At 43.9% G+C, this 23,559-nt stretch overlaps 1 protein-coding gene across 2 annotated transcripts; it reads right to left on the bottom strand.

Annotated features, from left to right (window-relative positions):
- Nucleotides 1-3,231: 3,231 nt before the first annotated feature.
- On the bottom strand, nt 3,232-18,027 carry LOC121580598 (chromodomain Y-like protein). Of its 2 annotated transcripts, none has more exons than XM_041895566.2 (7): nt 17,822-18,027; nt 8,422-9,241; nt 7,482-7,750; nt 6,920-7,092; nt 6,106-6,316; nt 4,653-4,796; nt 3,232-4,178 (listed from the first exon to the last, which is right to left on the bottom strand). In XM_041895566.2, exons 1-7 carry the CDS (start codon nt 17,843-17,845, stop codon nt 4,020-4,022), a joined length of 1,800 nt encoding a protein of 599 aa, XP_041751500.2. In that variant the 5' UTR covers nt 17,846-18,027; the 3' UTR covers nt 3,232-4,019. The 2 variants fall into 2 exon arrangements, with proteins under 2 accessions (XP_041751500.2, XP_041751501.2); XM_041895567.2 differs by having other exon boundaries at nt 4,695-4,796.
- Nucleotides 18,028-23,559: the final 5,532 nt, after the last annotated feature.

Here is a 23,559-nt window from a genome sequence, read left to right as displayed (position 1 = left end):
AAACGCTTTCGCTGCTGTACAAAAATGGGTCAATTTCAACAACGCTTCTTGGAATCCTTCAACAGAATGAGTGAATTGTGTGACTAGACAAGCCTCTTGTAATCATGCTGTGCCAACAAGACAAATTTAGATTTTTTTGAAAATATAAATCCGTTATTTTTTTTTATGAGAGAAAATGCTTGAAACATGGGTTGAGCAGGTGAAGTATGGTTGGCCTTAGGTGTACATTACAGTAACTAAGCTATGGTCCAAGTGTTGAAGGAGGCTGCTAATATTTCTAAAAGCCTTCAGTGATACGACAAATGTTTAATGAAACATGTAAATGTTAAACAACGAGATATGACATGCTTCTCAGGCACAACTTGGGAAAACTAAACAACAAGGGCATGTTTTACAAAGAGCATCGCCTTATCGATACACAATACCTCTTCACCTTGTGGAAAATGCCCCCCCATTGCTTACAGAAAATCTCAACCGAAATACTTAGGGGCAGATTGACTTATACCCCTTCTAGAAAAAAAGACAAAATGCAACAAACAACAAAAAACACGACGACAGGTGCAGTGGTGTTAACGATTTGATACATCCATGTATGAAGGCCAAAACTGAATTCTGACGAAGATCGTGAAGTGGGGCTGTAATAGACTAGAGACGAAAGTCGTCAATAAAATCATACCATGTCCATGAGTAGACTACCCCGAGCAGATACTTCACAATTCAATAAAATAAAAAATATCAACTGATACAAACCAATGAGCAATGACTCAGACACTACTTTTGTCCAAACCATCTCTGCTTTAAATATTTAAATACTTATAGACAATATAAATAATTACATTTTCCATTGTGTTTATGGAAATAGGCAGCAGTAGATCAGATATTGGGGTGATGTCAAATCTGAATCTGAAACACGGAATATGGCCAAATGACTGGTGAAAGGCCACAGAACATTGGCCAAGTCAGAATTCATATATAAAAGACAAATACAAACTGTAGGTGAATAACGTTTTTTTTGTTTTACAAACTCAAAGCTGTACATATTTTTTCAGGGCTTTGACTAATGTAACATAGGCCTACACAGCATTCTAGAAGTAACCGCTGCCCAATGCAACAACAAAAAAAACTAAACAGGGTGAGATATGCTGAAGCTGCAAACGTCCTATATCCATGGTACTGAGAGGTGAGATTAAAAGGCTATTCTCACTGATAATCGCTTCAGATCAGAACACACATTTTGTGAAGTCATAGAAAATGGTGTAAAGCTTTTAGCTAGAGCCTTGAACCGTGCACCCTCATCACAACTGAGCCTTGAACCGTGTACCCTCATCACAACTGAGCCTTGAACCGTGCACCCTAGCCTCATCACAACTGAGCCTTGAACCGTGTACCCTCATCACAACTGAGCCTTGAACCGTGCACCCTAGCCTCATCACAACTGAGCCTTGAACCGTGTACCCTCATCACAACTGAGCCTTGAACCCTAGCCTCATCACAACTGAGCCTTGAACCCTAGCCTCATCACAACTGAGCCTTGAACCCTAGCCTCGTCACAACTGAGCCTTGAACCCTAGCCTCATCACAACTGAGCCTTGAACCGTGTATCCAAGCCTCATCACAACTGAGCCTTGAACCGTGTATCCAAGCCTCATCACAACTTAGCCTTGAACCGTGCACCCAAGCCTCGTCACAACTGCGTTCATAAACATTGCATCAGAATCTTGTAATTGTCTCTCCCTCGCGTGTATTTTTCATGGGTGGAATAATTCAAGAGCTGCAGAATATTGAATTAACTTAAAACAAAACAAAAATCTGTTTACCATAAACTGTTTGGTGGAATATACAGTCCCCAAAGTCAAATAAGACAAACAAACAAAAAGATGACCTGGGTGAAATATCTACAGAAGATATCAATTAGACAAAAAGTAAAAAATACAGGCAAGAGCTGTTTAAAAGTTAATATAACAGACTCTGTCCTGGATTCAATCAAAGGCGCGCTGTCATAAGGCACTGCACTGTTGACAATTAGTCTTTTAAAAGGCAATTTCCCTGACGTTCGAAGATGGCATTCATGGTGAACACTACAGATGACGGCTCAAGCGTAAATTACCTTTTAAAGTCAAGTGCAGTACACTTATCGACAACGCACCTTTAATTTAATCCCGGCCTTTATTCAATTCAAATAGCAATAAGTCATGTTATGAATGGAAAGCTTTACAGGCGGCAATGTGGAGAATCCAATAAGCCTCCAATCCATTGGGCTGCGCTGTTTTCCCCAAGACTTAGTTCCAACGTAGTTTAAGAGTTCATCTTATTGCAAGCTCCACAATGGAAGTCGCCTGGGTTTTGTCAAAGTTTTCAATGTGCACTTTCGTTGTGTCATAAATAAAATGCTGATTCCCATGTTGATAGAACATCCAACTCAAATCAGTCCTGAGCTGAGTAGGACGGACACCCCCACTGTGCAAGACACTGTGTGTATTCATCAGTCTTCACCTCCTCCAATCCCTCCATCCCTTTCAATCTAGGCCACATTTAGGTTGAACCTGTAATGTGGAATGGTATTTCGGAAGCCCGGGGGTTATTGGGTAGAGCATTGTTTCTCAACCCTGGTCCTCCATTACCCCCAACGGTACACATTTATGTTGTTGCCCCGGACAAACGCACCTCATTCAACTCATTGAGGGCGGCAGGTAGCTTAGTGGGTAAGAGCGTTGTGCCAGTAACCGAAAGGTCGCTGGTTCTAATCCCCGAGCCGACTAGGTGAAAAATCCGTCGATGTGCCCTTAAGCAAGGCACTTAACCCTAATTGCTCCTGTAAGTCGCTCTGGATAAGAGCGTCTGCTAAATGACTAAAATGTAAATGTAAATGTTGATGGTTAGTTGACAAGTTTAATCAGGTGTGTTTGTCCAGAGTTACAATAAAAATGTGTACTGTTGGGGGTACTGGAGGACCAGGGTTGGGAAACACTGGGGTAAAGGGTCGAAGGCCGGGGTTATTGGGTAAAGGGTCGAAGGCCGGGGTTATTGGGTAAAGGGTCGAAGGCCGGGGTTATTGGGTAAAGGGTCGAAGGCCGGGGTTATTGGGTAAAGGGTCGAAGGCCGGGGTTATTGGGTAAAAGGTCGAAGGCCGGGGTTATTGGGTAAAAGGTCGAAGGCCGGGGTTATTGGGTAAAGGGTCGAAGGCCGGGGTTATTGGGTAAAGGGTCAAGGCCGGGGTTATTGGGTAAAGGGTCGAAGGCCGGGGTTATTGGGTAAAGGGTCGAAGGCCGGGGTTATTGGGGTAAAGGGTCGAAGGCCGGGGTTATTGGGTAAAGGGTCGAAGGCCGGGGTTATTGGGTAAAGGGTCGAAGGCCGGGGTTATTGGGTAAAAGGTCGAAGGCCGGGGTTATTGGGTAAAAGGTCGAAGGCCGGGGTTATTGGGTAAAGGGTCGAAGGCCGGGGTTATTGGGTAAAGGGTCGAAGGCCGGGGTTATTGGGTAAAGGGTCGAAGGCCGGGGTTATTGGGTAAAGGGTCGAAGGCCGGGGTTATTGGGTAAAGGGTCGAAGGCCGGGGTTATTGGGTAAAAGGTCGAAGGTCGGGTTATTGGGTAAAGGGTCGAAGGCCGGGGTTATTGGGTAAAGGGTCGAAGGCCGGGGTTATTGGGTAAAAGGTCGAAGGCCGGGGTTATTGGGTAAAGGGTCGAAGGCCGGGGTTATTGGGTAAAGGGTGAAGGCCGGGGTTATTGGGTAAAAGGTTGAAGGCCGGGGTTATTGGGTAAAGGGTCGAAGGCCGGGGTTATTGGGTAAAAGGTTGAAGGCCGGGGTTATTGGGTAAAGGGTCAACACATGGTCACCAGGATGCTAGGAAGATTTAAAGGTCCAGCAGCAACGTCTACAAAATGTTATTTTTAGCTGGCCCCCTTCTCAATGCACAAACACACATACAATTCATCACACACACAAGAGGGATGGTGGGTTGAACCCGTTGCACTCCCAGTGCTGTTTGTCTGGTTCCCCCACTGAAGGGGGCAAAGCTTTCCTTAAAACTCATCAATCTTCTTCTGCAGGTATTGGAGGATGGAGTCCATCCCCTGCGAGGAGCCCCACACTCTCTTCAGCGCCTCACACTCGCGTTCGTTGGCCTGCTCCAGGGCAGCCCGGTTTGCATTTCGCACCAGTGCTTTGGACTCCCGCAGGACCTACAGTGCAGCAGAGGCCCCCCCCCACCCCACCCCGGTGGGAAAAGGAAAGGAAAATGACTTATGGATATGGAAGGATATTGGCATAGATTTTGCTTAACCATTAATTGTGGGACAAGAGGTCACTCTTATGTCAACAATGTCTGCACAGACGATTCATGAGAAAGTCTTGCGACATCCAGATATTGCGGCTTGATCTCAATTCAATGTATTGCTAAAAGCATATTATTGTAAAAACACACTCTTGGTTCTGTTTCGGGTTGGGAGATATTGAACAGTTAACAATTCAAGCGGCCGCTGTTGGTGGATGTAGTGTGCGTTTATGAGTGTCAGTGGGGTAATGTTTACGTTTTTTGATGAGAGACAAAAACGTGACAACAAAAGACAAAAGAGGGAGGGGCGGGGAGGTGCGTACCGTGACTGTAGAAATATAAAAAAAAAAACGTCTAAATCAAATTAAAAAGGATGACTTACAACTGAATTACAAGAGACTAGCTCCCTAATGCGAACCATCACCTCCTGAGTGAAAGTCCCGGGCCACAGCACCTGGGACACGAGGCCTTTAGCGCAGGCCTCCTGGGCCGTCAGCTTCCTCCCACTCAGCAGCATCTCATTGGCCTGGGAGAAGAGGGAGAGAGGTTAAAGATTATAGGTTATAGGTTAAAGAGCCACTGAACACGACGATTGGCACGTGTGTTTTTCTATTGCTCATTAGAGAAAAAAAAACGAGATTTCAGTCTTGGAGGCGTGTTTCCTGACCGATTCCGAGTTTGGTTAATGTTTGTCCCTCATGAGACAGTGTAGACGCGGAAACCTGTCACTTCCTCAAAATCCCCAGAATGAATCTAAGATAAAGAAAGAAATCTGTAATAAATGTTTTAAGTTTTTTGCAGAGGATGTTTTAGTTATGCAATTTGACAAGGTGTTTTGGTGCAGTATTTCTCAAGTTAAAGAAATGCGGTAACGTGTCGTCTTATGTAAACAAAGTCGGAGCTGATGGGCCGGTCTGTCTCACTGTCTATGCTATTGGATGGCGAGCAATCACCGCAGCGGTTCACCCCAAGTACTACTAGTATGTATGTGGTCCTCTGTAGCTCAGCTGGTAGAGCACGGCGCTTGTAACGCCAAGGTAGTGGGTTCGATCCCCGGGACCACCCATACACAAAAATGTATGCACGCATGACTGTAAGTCGCTTTGGATAAAAGCGTCTGTTAAATGGCATATTATTATATTATTATATGTGTCTGTACTTGCCTTTAACCAAAGCGTCAAATCGTTACAGCTCTGAAGTTCACGAGCAATGTTATTCAATTCAAAAAAAAAAATTCTAGATACTTCAACTCTGTATGGCAAGCGTGAATGTGACCGATAACGATAATGTTTATGAGACGGCTTTGAGCCACAGTTCGTTGTAGCTACGTTAACAATCGAATCACGTCACTGTTTTCACGAGACAGCGTGGTGGTACCAAGAATCGTCACGACCGAGTGAGGAATCTTGTAGTCTGTGCCAGATCGTTTAATGTGAGAGGTTCAGCGATGTCAGGATTTTTAAAAGTTGTGTAGTGTACACCCGGCATTAGTGGGGAAAAATGAACATAGTCAAATCAAAACCTGACCTTCATTGACCCGTTGTGAAGCACGGACGCTTGATTCAAACCCATGATCGCAGCAGTACATCTAGAGACCGCTAGACCGCCGCTAAATCACTGTCATATCTGTTTTTCACTGACCAAATCCAGACACAGATTAAAAGCCTAGTCCTGGAGTAAAAAGTAGGTAAAATGGTGATTCCCCATCTCCGGGAAACCGGCCCAGGGAGTGCTACACTTAAAACCAGTTCCCCACACAATATCTGTATTGCAATGCTAGACCACTCCCCCTCTGAGAATGTGGAGGGTTTTCAGCCAACACTGTGTGAACTCACCGAGGCCACGCCCATGATGCGAGGGAAGGTGATGGAGGCGCAGGCGTCGGGTGTCTGTCCGTAGGTGGTGTAGGGCGTCTGGAACCAGGCTTTCTCGTTGGCCCAGACCACGTCACACAGCGGGAGGATGGAGGCTCCGAGGCCCACCGCTGACCCGTTCACAGCTACGACGATGGGCTTCTTGAATTGGATGAAGGTGTTCACGAATGTCCTAAGGATGGGAAATGACAGACTGGGTCTGCATCACCGTCTTCTGTGGCAGTATTACAACGCTTGACACTACAACACACAGCTGGCGTTCTACAACACACAGCTAGCATTCTACAACACACAGCTAGCATTCTACAACACACAGCTAGCATTCTACAACACACAGCTAGCATTCTACAACACACAGCTAGCATTCTACAACACACAGCTAGCATTCTACAACACCCAGCTAGCATTCTACAACACACAGCTAGCATTCTACAACACACAGCTGGCATTCTACAACACACAGCTAGCATTCTACAACACACAGCTAGCATTCTACTCATCTGTTCCACCAGTTCAAAATAACCGATGATTTGAGACAACTGTCTACAAATCTGTCAGTTGCACTGATCTGAAAGAACTGACCAGAGATGAAAGCCAGACTAATGATGAGCCTCCACCATTTAGTTTTCTCTAAAATCAGTGCAGATGAAGGTAAGGATGAGGACAGATTTTTGGACAATCGAGAAAGGAGGAAGTTGAGCCATCTGTGTGTCCCTTCCAACCTTGATAATCATCCACATAAAAAATAGACACAGAGGTAAGCGTTCCGACCTACCTAATGGTCTCGGCCATCTTGATGCTCTCCTTCTTGCGGTCGTCGGTGAGCCGCCTGATGAAGTGGATGAAGTCCAGGCCGAAGCAGAAGAAGCTGCCCACGGCGCTCAGCAGGACCAGCTTACTGTCGTCTGCTGCCGCCGTGGTCATGGCACTCTGCATCTCCTTCATCACCTGAGGCAGCCAAGAGAGGGAGAGGTATTCAAAAATATTTTCTATTATTATGGGCCAGTTTCCCGGACACAGATGAAGCCTAGTCTTGGACTAAGAAGCCCTTTCGATGGAGAATGATCACTGGAAATAATTGATTTAGTCTAGGACTTAATCTGTGTCCAGGAAACCATCCCAATATATGTTTGAAGGACCAGTATTTTACTTTCTTTTCAGATATTTTGCTCAATTATATTTGACTACCAACAGTTTGGAAATGTTGGCATAACAAAACTATAAAATACTACTAATTTTGGCCTGTAGCGCCAACTGTCATGCTATAATAACGATTGTTTTGTTAGGGCAAAGAGACAGACAGACAGGCAGAAAGACAAGGCAGGCGTACGACTCACGTCGGGGTTGAGTGAGTTGTTCTCCGAGGTCTTGGTGGAGAGCAGGATGTGGGTGAAGCCGTCCTGCTTCTTGACGACGAGGTCCCTGTAACGATAGGCGCTCTCCGTCTGCCGGACACTGAACCGAAGGCGCTTGTCGAAGACCGAGCGCTGCTCTTCGAAGCGTCGTTTCCCCGCCACTCCGGAGACGGCGGTGACTCGCACCACGGCACTCTGCTGCAGGTTAGCCGTCCCGTTGGCTGCCAGAGCCTCCATGAGTGTCGATGTACCTGGTGGTAAAAAAAAAAAAAAAAAACACAAAGATACAGGGGGATGGAAATGGGAAGCATTTGGTGACTCTGCCTTTCTTAATATTGTCTGTTTTAATAATCAGCTAAATTAAATATTTGGTACTGCATGTAGTCCCCTGTAGCTCAGTCGGTAGAGCATGGCGCTTGCAACGCCAGGGTTGTGGGTTCGTTTCCCACAGGGGGACCAGTATGAAAATGTATGCACTCACTAACTGTAAGTCGCTCTGGATAAGAGCGTCTGCTAAATGACGTAAATGTAAAATGTCATGAGTAGGTCCCGGTGCTTTTCTGGGCTTCCCTTCTGTTCTACTAAAACAATAGATTAACAGTGCACCAAATTTGAGTTAATTGATCATGAATGAGTGAACACTGAGGTGAAATGGAATTGGCCTAAAGTAAAGATTTGCGTGGCAGTGTCCCCAATCACTCCCCTCGGGCATTGTGGTCTACTTAGACCAGAACGAGAAGTTGTACCTTCATACGTACTCCAACACAACTTCCAGCAGCATCTGGTCTTCCAATTATAAAACGGGTCCAATCAGAGGCAACCCAACAATGGAGTGTTTATGACTTTTGAATGTACAACTACAAGACCTTCGGTTCAGTAAACGGCACAACACAGATATTGCAGTCTATTCAAAAAGCCTTACCTTTCCCATTGAGGGTGCGTATGGATGCGGGTGTTATGGGGACTTGCTGAGGGATCAATGGGATTTGGCTTTGAGTCCTGGGCCGGGTCCCCATGCGCGCCCTTTCTTCCCCGGGCCCCAGCAGCACCCCCAGAGGCTTCTCCAACAGGGCCACCTCTGGGGGGACAGAGTCCTGCTCCTGACCCCCCTGCTCCAGACTGTGGGCCGCCTCGCTGGGCGACTCCTCAGAGTCCACCCAGCTGCTCATGGGGCTTTTGGGCACCAGGATTTTGATCCCGGACTTGGCCAGGTCCATGCTCCGACGCGCCGTGCCCACTGGAGAAGCCACAGGCCCACTTGTGAAGCTTGGACTAGAAACAGCACAGGTGGTAGAATCGCTGTACTTTTGGCTCAAGTTAAGCTGCCGTGTGTCCGTTTTGGCATCTGCCAGGCTAGAGTCAAGTGGTGGCAACTGTTGTTGCTGCGGCCGTTTCGAGACGGCCGTAGCTGCTGTGGTGGGCGAAGAGGCGGGTCTCACTAGAGCATGGCTTCCTGCTCCACTATTGCCACTGTGTGGCTGAGGCCTGCAGATCTGCTTGCGGGCGTTGTTGCTCGAACCGTGGCTGTGGGCCGTGCTGGGAGAGCTCTGAGTGGAGCGCAGTAAAGTGCCGTCTTTCTGTTTTTCGCCGTGTGACTGATTAAAATGGTGGATGAACTCCATGCAGGCGGAGAGGTGCGACTCGGGCTCCCAGGTGTCCCCCTCATAGCCGTATCCCCTCCAGCGGACCAGGTACTCCATCTTTCCCTTTTTGTTCTTCCGTTTGTCCACAATTCTCTCAACCTGTGACAGAATTAAACAAGATAGTTGTCAGTGGCAGTGACTGGACGTGGGGCGGTCACTAAGTCATGATTATTGAGACTGAAACGTCTAGGCTATCGCCTACACTGGGCAAATGTTTCGTCGGTATAAATGGCGTTCGCAAACAATTATATTTGCATTCCGCCACCTACTGTACAGGTAGATAATAAAGATCCGAAAAGGAAAAAAATGCGGGATACAAAATAACTCCATACCAACTATCAATAACTAAAATGTTAATTAAACTAAATCAGCCTGCTTTTCTGTTTTAATCAGGTCCCTACACAGGCTCAGAAGGATCCTGTGATGGCGGGACATTTCCCGGTGACAGTAGCCCTTGCAGTGCTTCTGCCATTAAGTCTTGGGAGGCCCAAAAACTTCTCGGGCTGCAGATATAATGATGTCCAGCTTCTTGGACACTTGTGCAGTACAAATAATAACTGTGGCTATAAAATGCTACAAAATCCACCTTCGCAATAAGATTATCCAGATCCATTGATTGACGTATAACATTTGCAACTGGTTGCGGTGCATCCACCGGCAGATCTTCTTCCTCTTGCCCTTCAACTCTCTCCACATAGGAGATTTGCTGTCCAGCCATGATCCTTGACACCTAAACCTTTTTCACCCTAACAGGGCACTCTGGGAATTCAGAAATATGATCCCCGCCACAGTTGCAACATTTTACACTCACAGACTCTTCAATAAGATATTCCTTCCGTCTGCAAACACTTGACACACGGCCAAACTTGCTCCGAAAATAAAAGCTTATCCAATTCACGCGTCAATCATTTCACGAGCCGCAATGCACTCTCCTTTTGCTCTTTAGATACACACGATATCAACACCATACCACTCCTGGTTACTATGATATCAACACCATACCGCTCCTGGTTACTATGATATCAACACCATACCACTCCTGGTTGCTATGATATCAACACCATACCGCTCCTGGTTAACACTGGGCTACATGTGAGAAACAATCAGACATATGATCAAATCAACTGTGATATTCCAGAGATGTATCGAGTAGAACCACCAGGTTCAGAAAGGCAGTTACTCTACCAACAGGCAGTAGTGTGAATAGATGACTTCATGGCTGATTGGGCCTGTTTATTGTATTAGCCTACTTCATGATTTCCCTCCTATCAGCTTTGATTTCAAATTGTATATACATACAGTGGGGAGAACAAGTATTTGATACACTGCCGATTTTGCATGTAGAGGTCTGTAATTTTTATCATAGGTACACTTCAACTGTGAGAGACGGAATCTAAAACAAAAATCACATTGTATGATTAAGTAATTAATTTGTATTTTATTGCATGACATAAGTATTTGATCACCTACCAACCAGTAAGAATTCCAGCACTCACAGACCTGTTAGTTTTTCTTTAAGAAGCCCTCCTGTTCTCCACTCATTACCTGTATTAACTGCACCTGTTTGAACGCGTTACCTGTATAAAAAGACACCTGTCCACACACTCAATCAAACAGACTCTAACCTCTCCACAATGGCCAAGACCAGAGAGCTGTGTAAGGACATCAGGGATAAAATTGTAGACCTGCACAAGGCTGGGATGGGCTACAGGACAATAGGCAAGCAGCTTGGTGAGAAGGCAACAACTGTTGGCGCAATTATTAGAAAATGGAAGAAGTTCAAGATGACGGTCAATCACCCTCGGTCTGGGGCTCCATGCAAGATCTCACCTCGTGGGGCATCAATGATCATGAGGAAGGTGAGGGATCAGCCCAGAACTACACGACAGGACCTGGTCAATGACCTGAAGAGAGCTGGGACCACAGTCTCAAAGAAAACCATTAGTAACACACTACGCCGTCATGGAATAAAATCCTGCAGCGCACGCAAGGTCCCCCTGCTCAAGCCAGCGCATGTCCAGGCCTGTCTGAAGTTTGCCAATGACCATCTGGATGATCCAGAGGAGGAATGGGAGAAGGTCATGTGGTCTGATGAGACAAAAATAGAGCTTTTTGGTCTAAACTCCACTCGCCGTGTTTGGAGGAAGAAGAAGGATGAGTACAACCCCAAGAACACCATCCCAACCGTGAAGCATGGAGGTGGAAACATCATTCTTTGGGGATGCTTTTCTGCAAAGGGGACAGGACGACTGCACCGTATTGAGGGGAGGATGGATGGGACCATGTATCGCGAGATCTTGGCCAACAACCTCCTTCCCTCAGTAAGAGCATTGAAGATGGGTCGTGGCTGGGTCTTCCAGCATGACAACGACCCGAAACACACAGCCAGGGCAACTAAGGAGTGGCCCCGTAAGAAGCATCTCAAGGTCCTGGAGTGGCCTAGCCAGTCTCCAGACCTGAACCAAATAGAAAATCTTTGGAGGGAGCTGAAAGTCCGTATTGCCCAGCGACAGCCCCGAAACCTGAAGGATCTGGAGAAGGTCTGTATGGAGGAGTGGGCCAAAATCCCTTCTGCAGTGTGTGCAAACCTGGTCAAGACCTACAGGAAACGTATGATCTCTGTAATTGCAAACAAAGGTTTCTGTACCAAATATTAAGTTCTGCTTTTCTGATGTATCAAATAATGTTATGCAATAAAATGCAAATTAATTACTTAAAAATCATACGATGTGATTTTCTGGAATTTTGTTTTAGATTCCGTCTCTCACAGTTGAAGTATACCTATGATAAAAATTACAGACCTCTACGTGCTTTGTAAGTAGGAAAACCTGCAAAATCGGCAGTGTATCAAGTCCTTGTTCTCCCCACTGTATATATATAGTACCAGTCAAAAGTTTGGACACACCTACTCATTCCAGGGTTTTTCTTAATTTTTACTATTTTCTACAATGTAAAATCATAGTGAAGACATCAAAACTATGAAATAACACATATGGAATCATGTAGTAACCAAAAAAAGTGTTCAACAAATCAAAATATATTTTATATTTGAGATTCTTCAAAGTAGCCACCCTTTGCCTTGATGACAGCTTTGCACACTTTTGGCATTCTCTCAACCAACTTCATGAGGTAGTCACTTGGAATGCATTTCAATTAACAGGTGAGCCTTCTTAAAAGTTAATTTGTGGAATTTCTTTCCTTCTTAATGCGTTTGAGCCAAATCAGTTGTGTTGTGACAAGGTAGGGGGGGGGTATACAGAAGATAGCCCTATTTGGTAATAGACCAAGTCCATATTATGGCAAGAACAGCTCAAATAAGCAAAGAGAAACGACAGTCCATCATTACTTTAAGACATGAAGGTCAGTCAATACGGAACATTTCAAGAACTTTGAAAGTTTCTTCAAGTGCAGTTCGCAAAAACCATCAAGCGCTATAATGAAACTGGCTCTCATGAGGACCACTACAGGAATGGAAGACCCAGAGTTACCTCTGCTGCAGAGGAAAGTTAATCAGAGTTACCAGCCTCAGAAATTGCAGCCCAAATAAATGCTTTATAGAGTTCAAGTAACAGACACATCTCAACATCAACTGTTCATAGGGGACTGTGTGAATCAGGCCTTCATGGTCAAATTGCTGCAAAGAAACCACTACTAAAGGACACCAATAATAAGAAGAGATCTGCTTGGGCCAAGAAACACGAGCAATGGACATTAGACCGGTGGAAATGTGTCCTTTGGTCTGGAGTCCAAATTTGAGATTTTTGGTTCCAACCGCTGTGTCTTTGTGAAACGCGGTGTGGGTAAACGGATGATCTCTGCATGTGTATTTCCCACAGTAAAGCATGGAGGAGGAGGTGTTATGGTGTGGGGGTGCTTTGCTGGTGACACTGTCTAGTGATTTATTTAGAATTCAAGGCACACTTAACCAGCATGGCTACTACAGCATTCTGCAGCGATACGCCATCCCATCTGGTTTGGGCTTAGTGGGACTATCATTTGTTTTTCAACAGGACAATGACCCAACACACCTCCAGGCTGTGTAAGGGCTATTTTACCAAGAAGGAGAGTGATGGAGTGCTGCATCAGATGACCTGGCATCCACAATCACCCAACCTTAACCCAATTGAGATGGTTTGGGATGAGTTGGACTGCAGAGTGAAGGAAAAGCAGCCAACAAGTGCTCAGCATATGTGGGAACTCCTTCAAGACTGTTGGAATATATATATATATTTATTTTATTTCACCTTTATTTAACCAGGTAAACCAGTTGAGAACAAGTTCTCATATACAACTGCGACCTGGCCAAGATAAAGCAAAGCAGTGCGATAAAAACAACAACACAGAGTTACATATGGGGTAAAACAAAACAAAGTCAAAAATACAACAGAAATACATATATATACAGTGTGTGCAAATGTAGCAAGTTATGGAGGTAAGGCAATAAATAGGCTATAGTGCAAAATAATTACAATTAGTATTAACACTGGAATGATAGATGTGCAAGAGATGATGTGCAAATAGAGATACTGGGGTACAAATGAGCAAAATAAATAACAATATAGGGATGAGGTAGTTGGGCGGGCTAATTTCAGATGGGCTGTGTACAGGTGCAGTGATCGGTAAGGTGCTCTGACAACTGATGCTTAAAGTTAGTGAGGGAGATAAGTGTCTCCAGCTTCAGAGATTTTTGCAATTTGTTCCAGTCATTGGCAGCAGAGAACTGGAAGGAATTGCGGCCAAAGGAGGTGTTGGCTTTGGGGATGACCAGTGAGATATACCTGCTGGAGCGCAGACTACGGGTGGGTGTTGCTATGGTGACCAATGAGCTAAGATAAGGCGGGGATTTGCCTAGCAGTGATTTATAGATGGCCTGGAGCCAGTGGGTTTGGCGACGAATATGTAGTGAGGACCAGCCAACAAGAGCGTACAGGTCACAGTGGTGGCTATTATATGGGGCTTTGGAGACAAAAACGGATGGCACTGTGATAGACTACATCCAATTTGCTGAGTAGAGTGTTGGAGGCTATTTTGTAAATGACATCGCCGAAGTCAAGGATCAGTAGGATAGTCAGTTTTACGAGGGCATGTTTGGCAGCATGAGTGAAGGAGGCTTTGTTGCGAAATAGGAAACCGATTCTAGATTTAACTTTGGATTGGAGATTCTTAATGTGAGTCTGGAGAGTTTACAGTCTAACCAGACACCTAGATATTTGTAGTTGTCCACATACTCTAGGTCAGACCCGTCGAGAGTAGTGATTCTAGTCGGGTGGGCGGGTGCAAGCAGCGTTCGGTTGAAGAGCATGCATTTAGTTTTACTAGTGTTTAAGAGCAGTTGGAGGCTACTGAAGGAGTGTTGTATGGCATTGAAGCTCGTTTGGAGGTTTGTTAACACAGTGTCCAATGAAGGGCCAGATGTATACAAAATGGTGTCGTCTGCGTAGAGGTGGATCTGAGAGTCACCAGCAGCAAGAGCGACGTCATTGATATACACGGAGAAAAGAGTCGGCCCAAGAATTGAACCCTGTGGCACCCCCATAGAGACTACCATAGGTCCAGACAACAGGCCCTCCGATTTGACACATTGAACTCTATCTGAGAAGTAGTTGGTGAACCAGGCGAGGCAGTCATTTGAGAAACCAAGGCTATTTAGTCTGCCAATAAGAATGCGGTGGTTGACAGAGTCGAAAGCCTTGGCCAGGTCAATGAAAACGGCTGCACAGTACTGTCTATTATCGATCGCGGTTATAATATCGTTTAGGACCTTGAGCGTGGCTGAAGTGCACCCATGACCAGCTCGAAACCGGATTGCATAGCGGAGAAGGTACGGTGGGATTCTAAATGGTCGGTGATCTGTTTGTTGACTTGGCTTTCAAAAACTTTTGAAGGGCAGGATGGATATGGGTCTGTAACAGTTTGGATCTAGAGTGTCACCCCCTTTGAAGAGGGGGGATGACCGCGGCAGCTTTCCAATCTCTGGGGATCTCAGACGTTACGAAAGAGAGGTTGAACAGGCTAGTAATAGGGGTTGCGACAATTTCGGCGGCTAGTTTTAGAAAGAAAGGGTCCAGATTGTCTAGCCCAGAAGATTTGTAGGGGTCCAGATTTTGCAGCTCTTTCAGAACATCAGCTGTCTGGATTTGTGTGAAGGAGAAGCGGGGGGGCATGGGCAAGTTGCAGCGGAGGGTGCAGAGCTGGTGGCCAGGGTAGTGGTAGCCAGGTGGAAAGCATGGCCAGCCGTAGCAAAATGCTTGTTGAAATTCTCGATTATTGTAGATTTATCGGTGGTGATAGTGTTTCCTAGCCTCAGTGCAGTGGGCAGCTGGGAGGAAGTGCTCTTATTTTCCATGGACTTTACAGTGTCCCAAAACTTTTTGGAGTTCGTGCTACAGGAAGCAAATTTCTGTTTGAAAAAGTTAGCCTTTGCTTTCCTAACTGCTTGTGTATATTGGTTCCTAACTTCCCTGAAAAGTTGCATATCGCGGGGGCTATTTGATGCTAATGCAGTACGCCACAGGATGTTTTTGTGCTGGTCAAGGGCAGTCAAGTCTGAGGAGAACCAGGGGCTATATCTGTTCTTAGTTCTGTATTTTTTGAATGGGGCATGTTTATTTAAGATTGAGAGGAAATTACTTTTAAAGGCACATTAATATATATATATATATATGCCATTTAGCAGACGCTTTTATCCAAAGCGACTTACAGTCATGCGTGCATACATTTTTGTGTATGGGTGGTCCCGGGGATCGAACCCACCATCTTGACGTTACAAGCGCCGTGCTCTGCCAGCTGAGCTACAGAGGACCACATATATATATATATATATATATAACACACACACATACACATACACTACACTAGCATTTTTTGGGTCCATTAAAAAAACATCAAATGTATCAGAAATACAGTTTAGACATTGTTAATGTTGTAAATGGCTATTGTAGCTGGCAGCTTCATTAAATAGTACCCACAAAACACCAGTCTCAACGTCAACAGTGAAGAGGCAACTCCGGGATGCTGACCTTCTAGGCAGAGTTGCAAAGAAAAAGTCCAGTGTCTGTGTTCTTTTGCCCATCTTAATCTTTCCTTTTTATTGGCCAGTCTGAGATATGGCTTTTTCTTTGCAACTCTGCCTAGAAGGTCAGCATCCCGGAGTCGCCTCTTCACTGTTGACGTTGAGACTGGTGTTTTGCGGGTACTATTTCATGAAGCTGCCAGTTGAGAACCTGTGAGGCGTCTGTTTCTCAAACTAGACACTAATGTATTTGTCCTCTTGCTCAGTTGTGCACCGGGGCCTCCCACTCCTCTTTCTATTCTGGTTAGAGGCAGTTTGCGCTGTTCTGTGAAGGGAGTAGTACGCAGCGTTGTACGAGATCTTCAGTTTCTTGTCAATTTCTCGCATGGAATAGCCTTCATTTCTCAGAAAAATAATAGACTGACGAGTTTCAGTTCTTTGTTTCTGGCCATTTTGAGCCTGTAATCTAACCCACAATTACTGATGCTCCAGATACTCAAGTAGTCTCAAGAAGGCTTCTTTAATCAGCACAACAGTTTTCAGCTGTGCTAACATAATTGCAAAAGGGTTTTCTAAAGATCAATTAGCCTTTTAAAATGATTGGATTAGCAAACACAACGTGCCATTTGAACACATGACTGATGGTTGCTGATAATGTGCCTCTGTACGCCTATATAGATATTCCATTAAAAATCAGCCGTTTCCAGCTACAATAGCCATTTACAACATTAACAATGTCTACACTGTATTTCTGATCAATTTGATGTTATTTTAATGGACAAAAAAATTGTTTTTCTTTCAAAAACAACGAAATGTCTAAGTGACCCCAAACTTTTGAACAGTAATATATATATATATATATATGAATGATCGCTGTAGCTATTTGTAGGCCTATGTTATCTGTCTAGCTGTTTCTAATGTGAGAGCTCTGTGAGTAAGATTTCCAATGAAGGCAATTTAACTACCAGTAAATGGCAAACTTGATCTTCATAGAAAGCCAATGAGTATGTTGAGTTTGAAACTAAAATGTTCAATGTAACTTTACACCATTATCTCATACGGTCTAGATAGGATAGGGGTAGACTTGGCTACCTATAATAGTTAGCATACTATTAACTAGAGATTGGAAAGCATTCACATAATTACATATAGAATAGTACTTTAATATTATATCTGAAAGCATACGCCTAAAATGTTGGATTGACGTGTTAAAAAAACAAACTGGCCACAATTGTTTGTGAATCATTGTTAGTTATACACCTGGAGAAGTGAGGCAAAATATTCTGGGTTCAACTTATAACAGACAGTGGAAAGTACAAAAGCTGACTAGCTAACTCACTAAGTTAAAACTAGCCAAGAAGACAACAGACCCCGTGCCGTGGCTATCGCTGCCCGTATCTAATCACAACAGCACACAGATCTAGCTAGCAAATAACACAGCAGATCCTCATGCTAATAAATATGATAGGCTATCGTAAGGTGGCCCAACTTCGACCTACAGTAGTACTCTAGTAGGCAACGCGTCCTGGCCTTACATTTTAATGAAGCTAATGTTAGGTTGCTTTCAAGCCAGGTAACTAGCTGGCTAAGTAGCTAGCTAGCTACATGAACCAAAAAAACATTTCAGATAACGCTAGCTAGCAGTGGATAGCAGCTAGCTAACTCACCTCATAAAGCTCTTCTGAGGCCATTATGAGCAAATTATCTCGCCGTTTGTCTATCAAAACTTATTTGGTTGAAGGCACCTTCTTCCCAAGATGCGATGAAGCCCAATTTAGGTGTATTTGGCCTACCCCAATCCTCGTAACGTTAGCTATCTAGGTACTCGGGGTGGTGTACTGTCCAGCCCAGCATGCGAACTTTTTGTCTGGGATCTGTGTACCGAACTATTTATTTTGCGCTCTCACAGCTGCGCATATTTTGCGCATAAGGATGCGGTTTTGAAACCTAGACTGATATTGCCAGACTGCTGGTAGCTCAGTGTTGCACAATGTATTTATTTTCGCCTCAGTGTAGATATGGAGGCAATGTTCAACACATTATCTTTCATAATCCACTGTTTGATATTGTCCTTTGCAATTGTTGGGTGAATAACATCCTTTCCTTTCTTGCTTTTTCGTATGCTCTGCACTGTATCAGTGATGTCTTTGATTGTATGGACTTAGGCTTTAAAGCCATTTTCATTACTTGACTGTAACCTTTCATGTTGTAGTTACACATAGGCCTACATACATTACATTATTACATTACATTTATACATCTCACATGTAGGCTTAGCGACCTGAAATCCTTCATTCAAAGGCACATACATGTGGATGGCAGGGAATGAATGAGTTCGTGTGCATTATTATGTCAAACATCAGTGCTGCTCTCTCTTAGCAAGAATACACCAGATTGTCCTCTAATAAAAAGTAGCCAAACTGTCCACATGGATTGATCAAAAGACACAAGATGAGAGGGAATTGTTTTAAACTATATTTATAATTGGGAATTGCATGTCATTTCTACTTCCTATCCTATCCCTGGGTGTGATAGCCGAAAGGCTTAAATTGCATAATAAGATGAAGAATTAACAGGTTAAGACATTTTATTTTAACATTGAAGAAAATATGGTTAATTAACATTGAGGGAAAAAAAGGTGGTTCTCAAAACCATAGACAATGGATCCAGGTTTGAGGTAAGATCTGAACCATTTCGGAAACATAAAAGTTATTTTTATTTTTATACATTGGTTTCAATGGGGAGTTATTTTGGTCTATTGTGAAGTTATCATTATGGTGACATTATTGCCTTTGTGGATAAGGTTACTTACAGTGCCTTCAGAAAGTATTAATACCCTTTCACTTATTCCACATTTTGTTGTGTTACAGCCTGAATTAAAAACTGATTAAATATTTTTTTAATACCCCATAATGACAAAGTGAGGACATGTTTTTAGAAAAGTTTGCACATTTATTGAAATTTAAATTCAAGTTGAAATAAGTCAAAACTGTAACTCAGCCACTCAGAAACATTCGTTGTCTTCTTGGTAAGCAACTCCAGTGTAGATTTGGCCTTGTGTTTTAGGTTATTGTCCTGCTGAAAGGTGAATTCATCTCCCAGTGTCTGGTGGAAAGCAGACTGAACCAGGTTTGCCTCTAGGATTTTGCCTGTGCTTAGCTCCATTCCATTTATTTTTTATCCTGAAAAACTCCCCAGTCCTTAACGATTACAAGCATACCCATAACATGATGCAGCCACCACTATGCTTGAAAATATGGAGAGTGTTGTATTGGATGTGTTGTATTGGATTTGCCCCAAACATAACACCTTGTATTCAGGACATAAAGTGAATTGCTTTGCCACATTTTTTGCAGTATTACTTTAGTGTGTTGTTGCAAACAGGATGCATGTTTTGTAATATTTTTTATTCTGTACAGGCTTTCTTCTTTTCACTCAGTCAATTAGGTGAGTATTGTGGAGTAACTACAATGTTGTTGATCCATCCTCAGTTATCTCTTATCACAGCCATTCAACAACGTAACTGTTTTAAAGTCACCATTGGCCTCATGGTGAAATCCCTGAGCGGTTTCCTTCCTCTCCGGTAACTGAGTTAGGAAGGACGCCTGTATATTTGTAGTGACTGGGTGTATTGATACACCATCCAAAGTGTAATTACTAACTTCACCATGCTCAAAGGGATATTCAATGTCTGATTTTTTTATTTGTACCCATATATCAATAGGTGCCCTTCTTTGCGAGGCATTGGAAAACCTCCCTGGTCTTTGTGGTTGAATATGTGTTTGAAATGCACTGCTCAACTGAGGGACCGTACAGATACAGTGCCTTGCAAAAGTATTCATCCCCCTTGGCGTTTTTCCTATTTTGTTGCATTACAACCTGTAATTTAAATGGATTTTTATTTGAATTTCATGTAATGGACATACACAAAATAGTCCAAATTGGTGAAGTGAAATGAAAAAAATTACTTGTTTCAAAAAATTCTAAACAATAAATAATAGAAAAGTGGAGCTTTAATATGAAGCCCCTAAATAAGATCTGGTGCAACCAATTACCTTCAGAAGTCATATAATTAGTTAAATAAAGTCCACCTTTGTGCAATCTAAGTGTCACATGATCTCAGTATATATAAACCTGTTCTGAAAAGCCCCAGAGTCTGCAACACCACTAAGCAAGGGGCACCACCAAGCAAGCGGCACCATGAAGACCAAGGAGCTCTCCAAACAGGTCAGGGACAAAGTTGAGGAGAAGTACAGATCAGGGTTGGGTTATAAAAAATATCCGAAACGTTGAACATCCCATGGAGCACCATTAAATCCATTATTAGAAAATTGAAAGAACATGGCACCACAACAAACCTGCCAAGAGAGGGCCGCCCACCAAAACTCATGGACCAGGCATTAATCAGAGACCAAAGATAACCCTGAAGGAGCTGCAAAGCTCCACAGCGGAGATTGGAGTATCTGTCCATAGGACCACTTTAAGCCATACACTCCACAGAGGTGGGCTTTACGGAAGAGAGAAAAAAATAAGCAAACACGTTTGGTGTTCGCCAAAAGGCATGTGGGAGACTCCCCAAATATATGGAAGAAGGTACTCTGGTCAGATGAGACTAAAATTGAGCTTTTTGGCCATCAAGGAAAATGCCTGGTGCAAAACACAACACCTCTCATCACCCCGAGAACACCATCCCCACAGTGAAGCATGATGGTGGCAGCATCATGCTGTGGGGATGTTTTTCATCGGCAGGGACTGGGAAACTGGTCAGAATTGAAGGAATGATGGATGGCGCTAAATACAGGGAAATTCTTGAGGGAAACCTGTTTCAGTCTTCCAGAGATTTGAGACTGGGATGGAGGTTCACCTTCCAGCATACTGCTAAAGCAACACTCGAGTGGTTTAAGGGGAAAGATTTAAATGTCTTGGAATGGCCTAGTCAAAGCCCAGACCTCAATCAAATTGAGAATCTGTGGTATGACTTAATGATTGCTGTACACCAGCGGAACCCATCCAACTTGAAGGAGCTGAAGCAGTTTTGCCTTGAAGAATGGGCAAAAATCCCAGTGGCTAGATGTGCCAAGCTTATAGAGACATACCCCAAGAGACTTGCAACTGTAATTACTGCAAAAGGTGGCTCTACAAAGTATTGACTTTGGGGGGGGGGGGTGAATAGTTATGCACACTCAAGTTTTCAGAGAACAGTTTACAGTTACTTTATTTATGTTTCAGTATAACAGTATAAAAGTTGTACAGTGTAACAGTGGTTTTGTTGCGCACTGTAAGCCTTCAGTTCCGAGGACGCAAATGTGTTTGCATAACTTTGCTTTAGCTAATGGATCTTAATGTTTATTGGTAGATCTAATTAGTCGTCATTTTCTCATGTTAAGACTAACATTTCACGAAGCTATACACGGTGTCGCAATGCTGCCATTTTTAGACTGCTGGTTGGCGACAATAATGTAATTACTTGTTCAGTAATTACAGTTGGAAATTCAAACATTGCAGATTGTACATGAACCCGCATGACTGAGCCGTCCTCACGCTCTCTCCCAGCTTGGATAGAAAGTTGTTGTGCATAAAACCGGTCTAGTAATGCCAAAAAATACAGTCAGTCCACCCTCAAAACACTAGCTTACTTTGTTTCATTATGCAGTGTAGCCTACTATCTATAGCTATTTACAGTATTTAGCTGCTATTTTATTTTATTTATAAACTTTTTATAAAAATTACGCATCAAATAGCCTAACAATGAGGAAAAAGGTAGTCTGCTTGAGCATAAATTCAGGTACTACTCAGTCAGATTTTGTCTGGCTAATAGCCTACACAAATGGTCTGCAATATTCAATGTAAATTGTATTAAATAAAATGTAATCCAACATCAGAGACTCCCCCTGGTCTCCTGAAGTCCTCCTTTTTTGTGTGCAAATGTTTTCACCACGGCCTGTAGGTCCAGGATGTGGGCCTGACTGTTTTCTATACTGAGTACTGCCAACCCAGACAGTCTTTTCTGAGACATTGTGCATTATATTATACATTTTGCCACTATTTATTGTTGAACTTACACAAATGGACTGCAATCAAGGTCAATTAAATTAAATCCAACTTGAGACTCCCCTGGGCTTCTGAGATATTGTGCAGTATATGTCCATTGCGCTGCACACAATTTAAACTTAGTCTTGAATGATGCATGCCAAGATATACCAGAGATAACGGACTGTTGATATTGCAACCACACAACTCAAACGCCGGTTCACCAGTAGCCACTAAAGATGATAATCTGTTTGCATCTGCCAATTTATTGGCTGTCCAGTATCTAGACGACCTGTCACCAGAGCTTCCTATACAGTTCATCTCTTTGAGAATGAGAGGCTCATGTTAAGATGTTGCAGAACTGCTGTATTTGAAACGCCACTCCCTTCTGTTTCCCTGATGTTGCTATGGCAATCAAGCTGTTTTTAACCATCCCTGTAACTGTCGCTTCTGCGGAGAGACTGTTTTCTAAACTAAAACTCAAAGAACTCCCTAAGACGCATTAGGCTCTCGGTCTGATATGCGCTTTTGAACACCTGAGTAAGCTCCAATCATTACACTGGCACCATCAAAGCCTTAATCACGGCTTTTGTTCACCGAGACACTTTTTGAGTCGCATTCCTGAAGCCCAAGACACAAACACTTAGCTTCCTAGTACATATGGAAATTAAAAAGGTTTATGAATTACTTTTTGGAGGGTTACTGTCAAAATGATTTATTACATTTTTAAAAAAAGACATTGATAACAGGCGCATGGGCCCCCAGAGCTTGTGGGCCCCACACCTTGCTGAGGCTGCGGGGGTGTCCGGTACGCCAGTGGGCTACATACAGTAGTAGCATACATACTTAAAAGTAAAACATCAACCAGGTTCGTTCCCAGGCTGTGTCACAGCCGGCTGTGACTGGGAGACCCATGAGGCGGTGCACAATTGGCCCAGCATCGTCTGGGTTAGGGGAGGGTTTGGCCGGCCGGGATTTCCTTGTCCCATTGCGCTCTAGTGACTCCTTGTGGCGGGCCGGGCACCTGCAAGCTGACTTCGGTCACCAGCTGGACAGTGTTTCCTCCGACACATTGGTGCGGCTGGCTTCCGAGTTAAGCGAGCAGTGTGTCAAGAAGCAGTGCGGCTTGGCAGGGTCGTGTTTCGGAGGACGCATGGCTCTCGACCTTCGCCTCTCCGAGTCCGTAGGGGAGTTGCAGCGATGGGACAAGACTGTAACTACCAATTGGATATCACAAAATATATATATATGTAGTGAAAGACCGACTGTCTGCATGTTCACCTGTTAAATTTGACTGTAGGCTATATTGTAAACCGCACTGCCTATAGACGGGTAGGTTGTTTAGCAACAAACCCGATGCATGCGCAACCGTGGA

This window comes from Coregonus clupeaformis, chromosome 14 (genome assembly GCF_020615455.1).
Source record: "Coregonus clupeaformis isolate EN_2021a chromosome 14, ASM2061545v1, whole genome shotgun sequence".
Taxonomy (NCBI): domain Eukaryota; kingdom Metazoa; phylum Chordata; class Actinopteri; order Salmoniformes; family Salmonidae; genus Coregonus; species Coregonus clupeaformis.
This window is presented reverse-complemented; position numbering and strand designations above follow the sequence as displayed.

Coding starts and splice junctions, on each gene's coding strand:
- LOC121580598 (XM_041895566.2), bottom strand. CDS start 17,845: ATGGCCTCAGAAGAGCTTTATGAG. Junction 7,093..7,481: donor ACAACTCACTCAACCCCGAC/GTGAGTCGTACG, acceptor TGGCTGCCTCAG/GTGATGAAGGAGATGCAGAG. Junction 4,179..4,652: donor TAGTCTCTTGTAATTCAGTT/GTAAGTCATCCT, acceptor GCTGCACTGTAG/GTCCTGCGGGAGTCCAAAGC.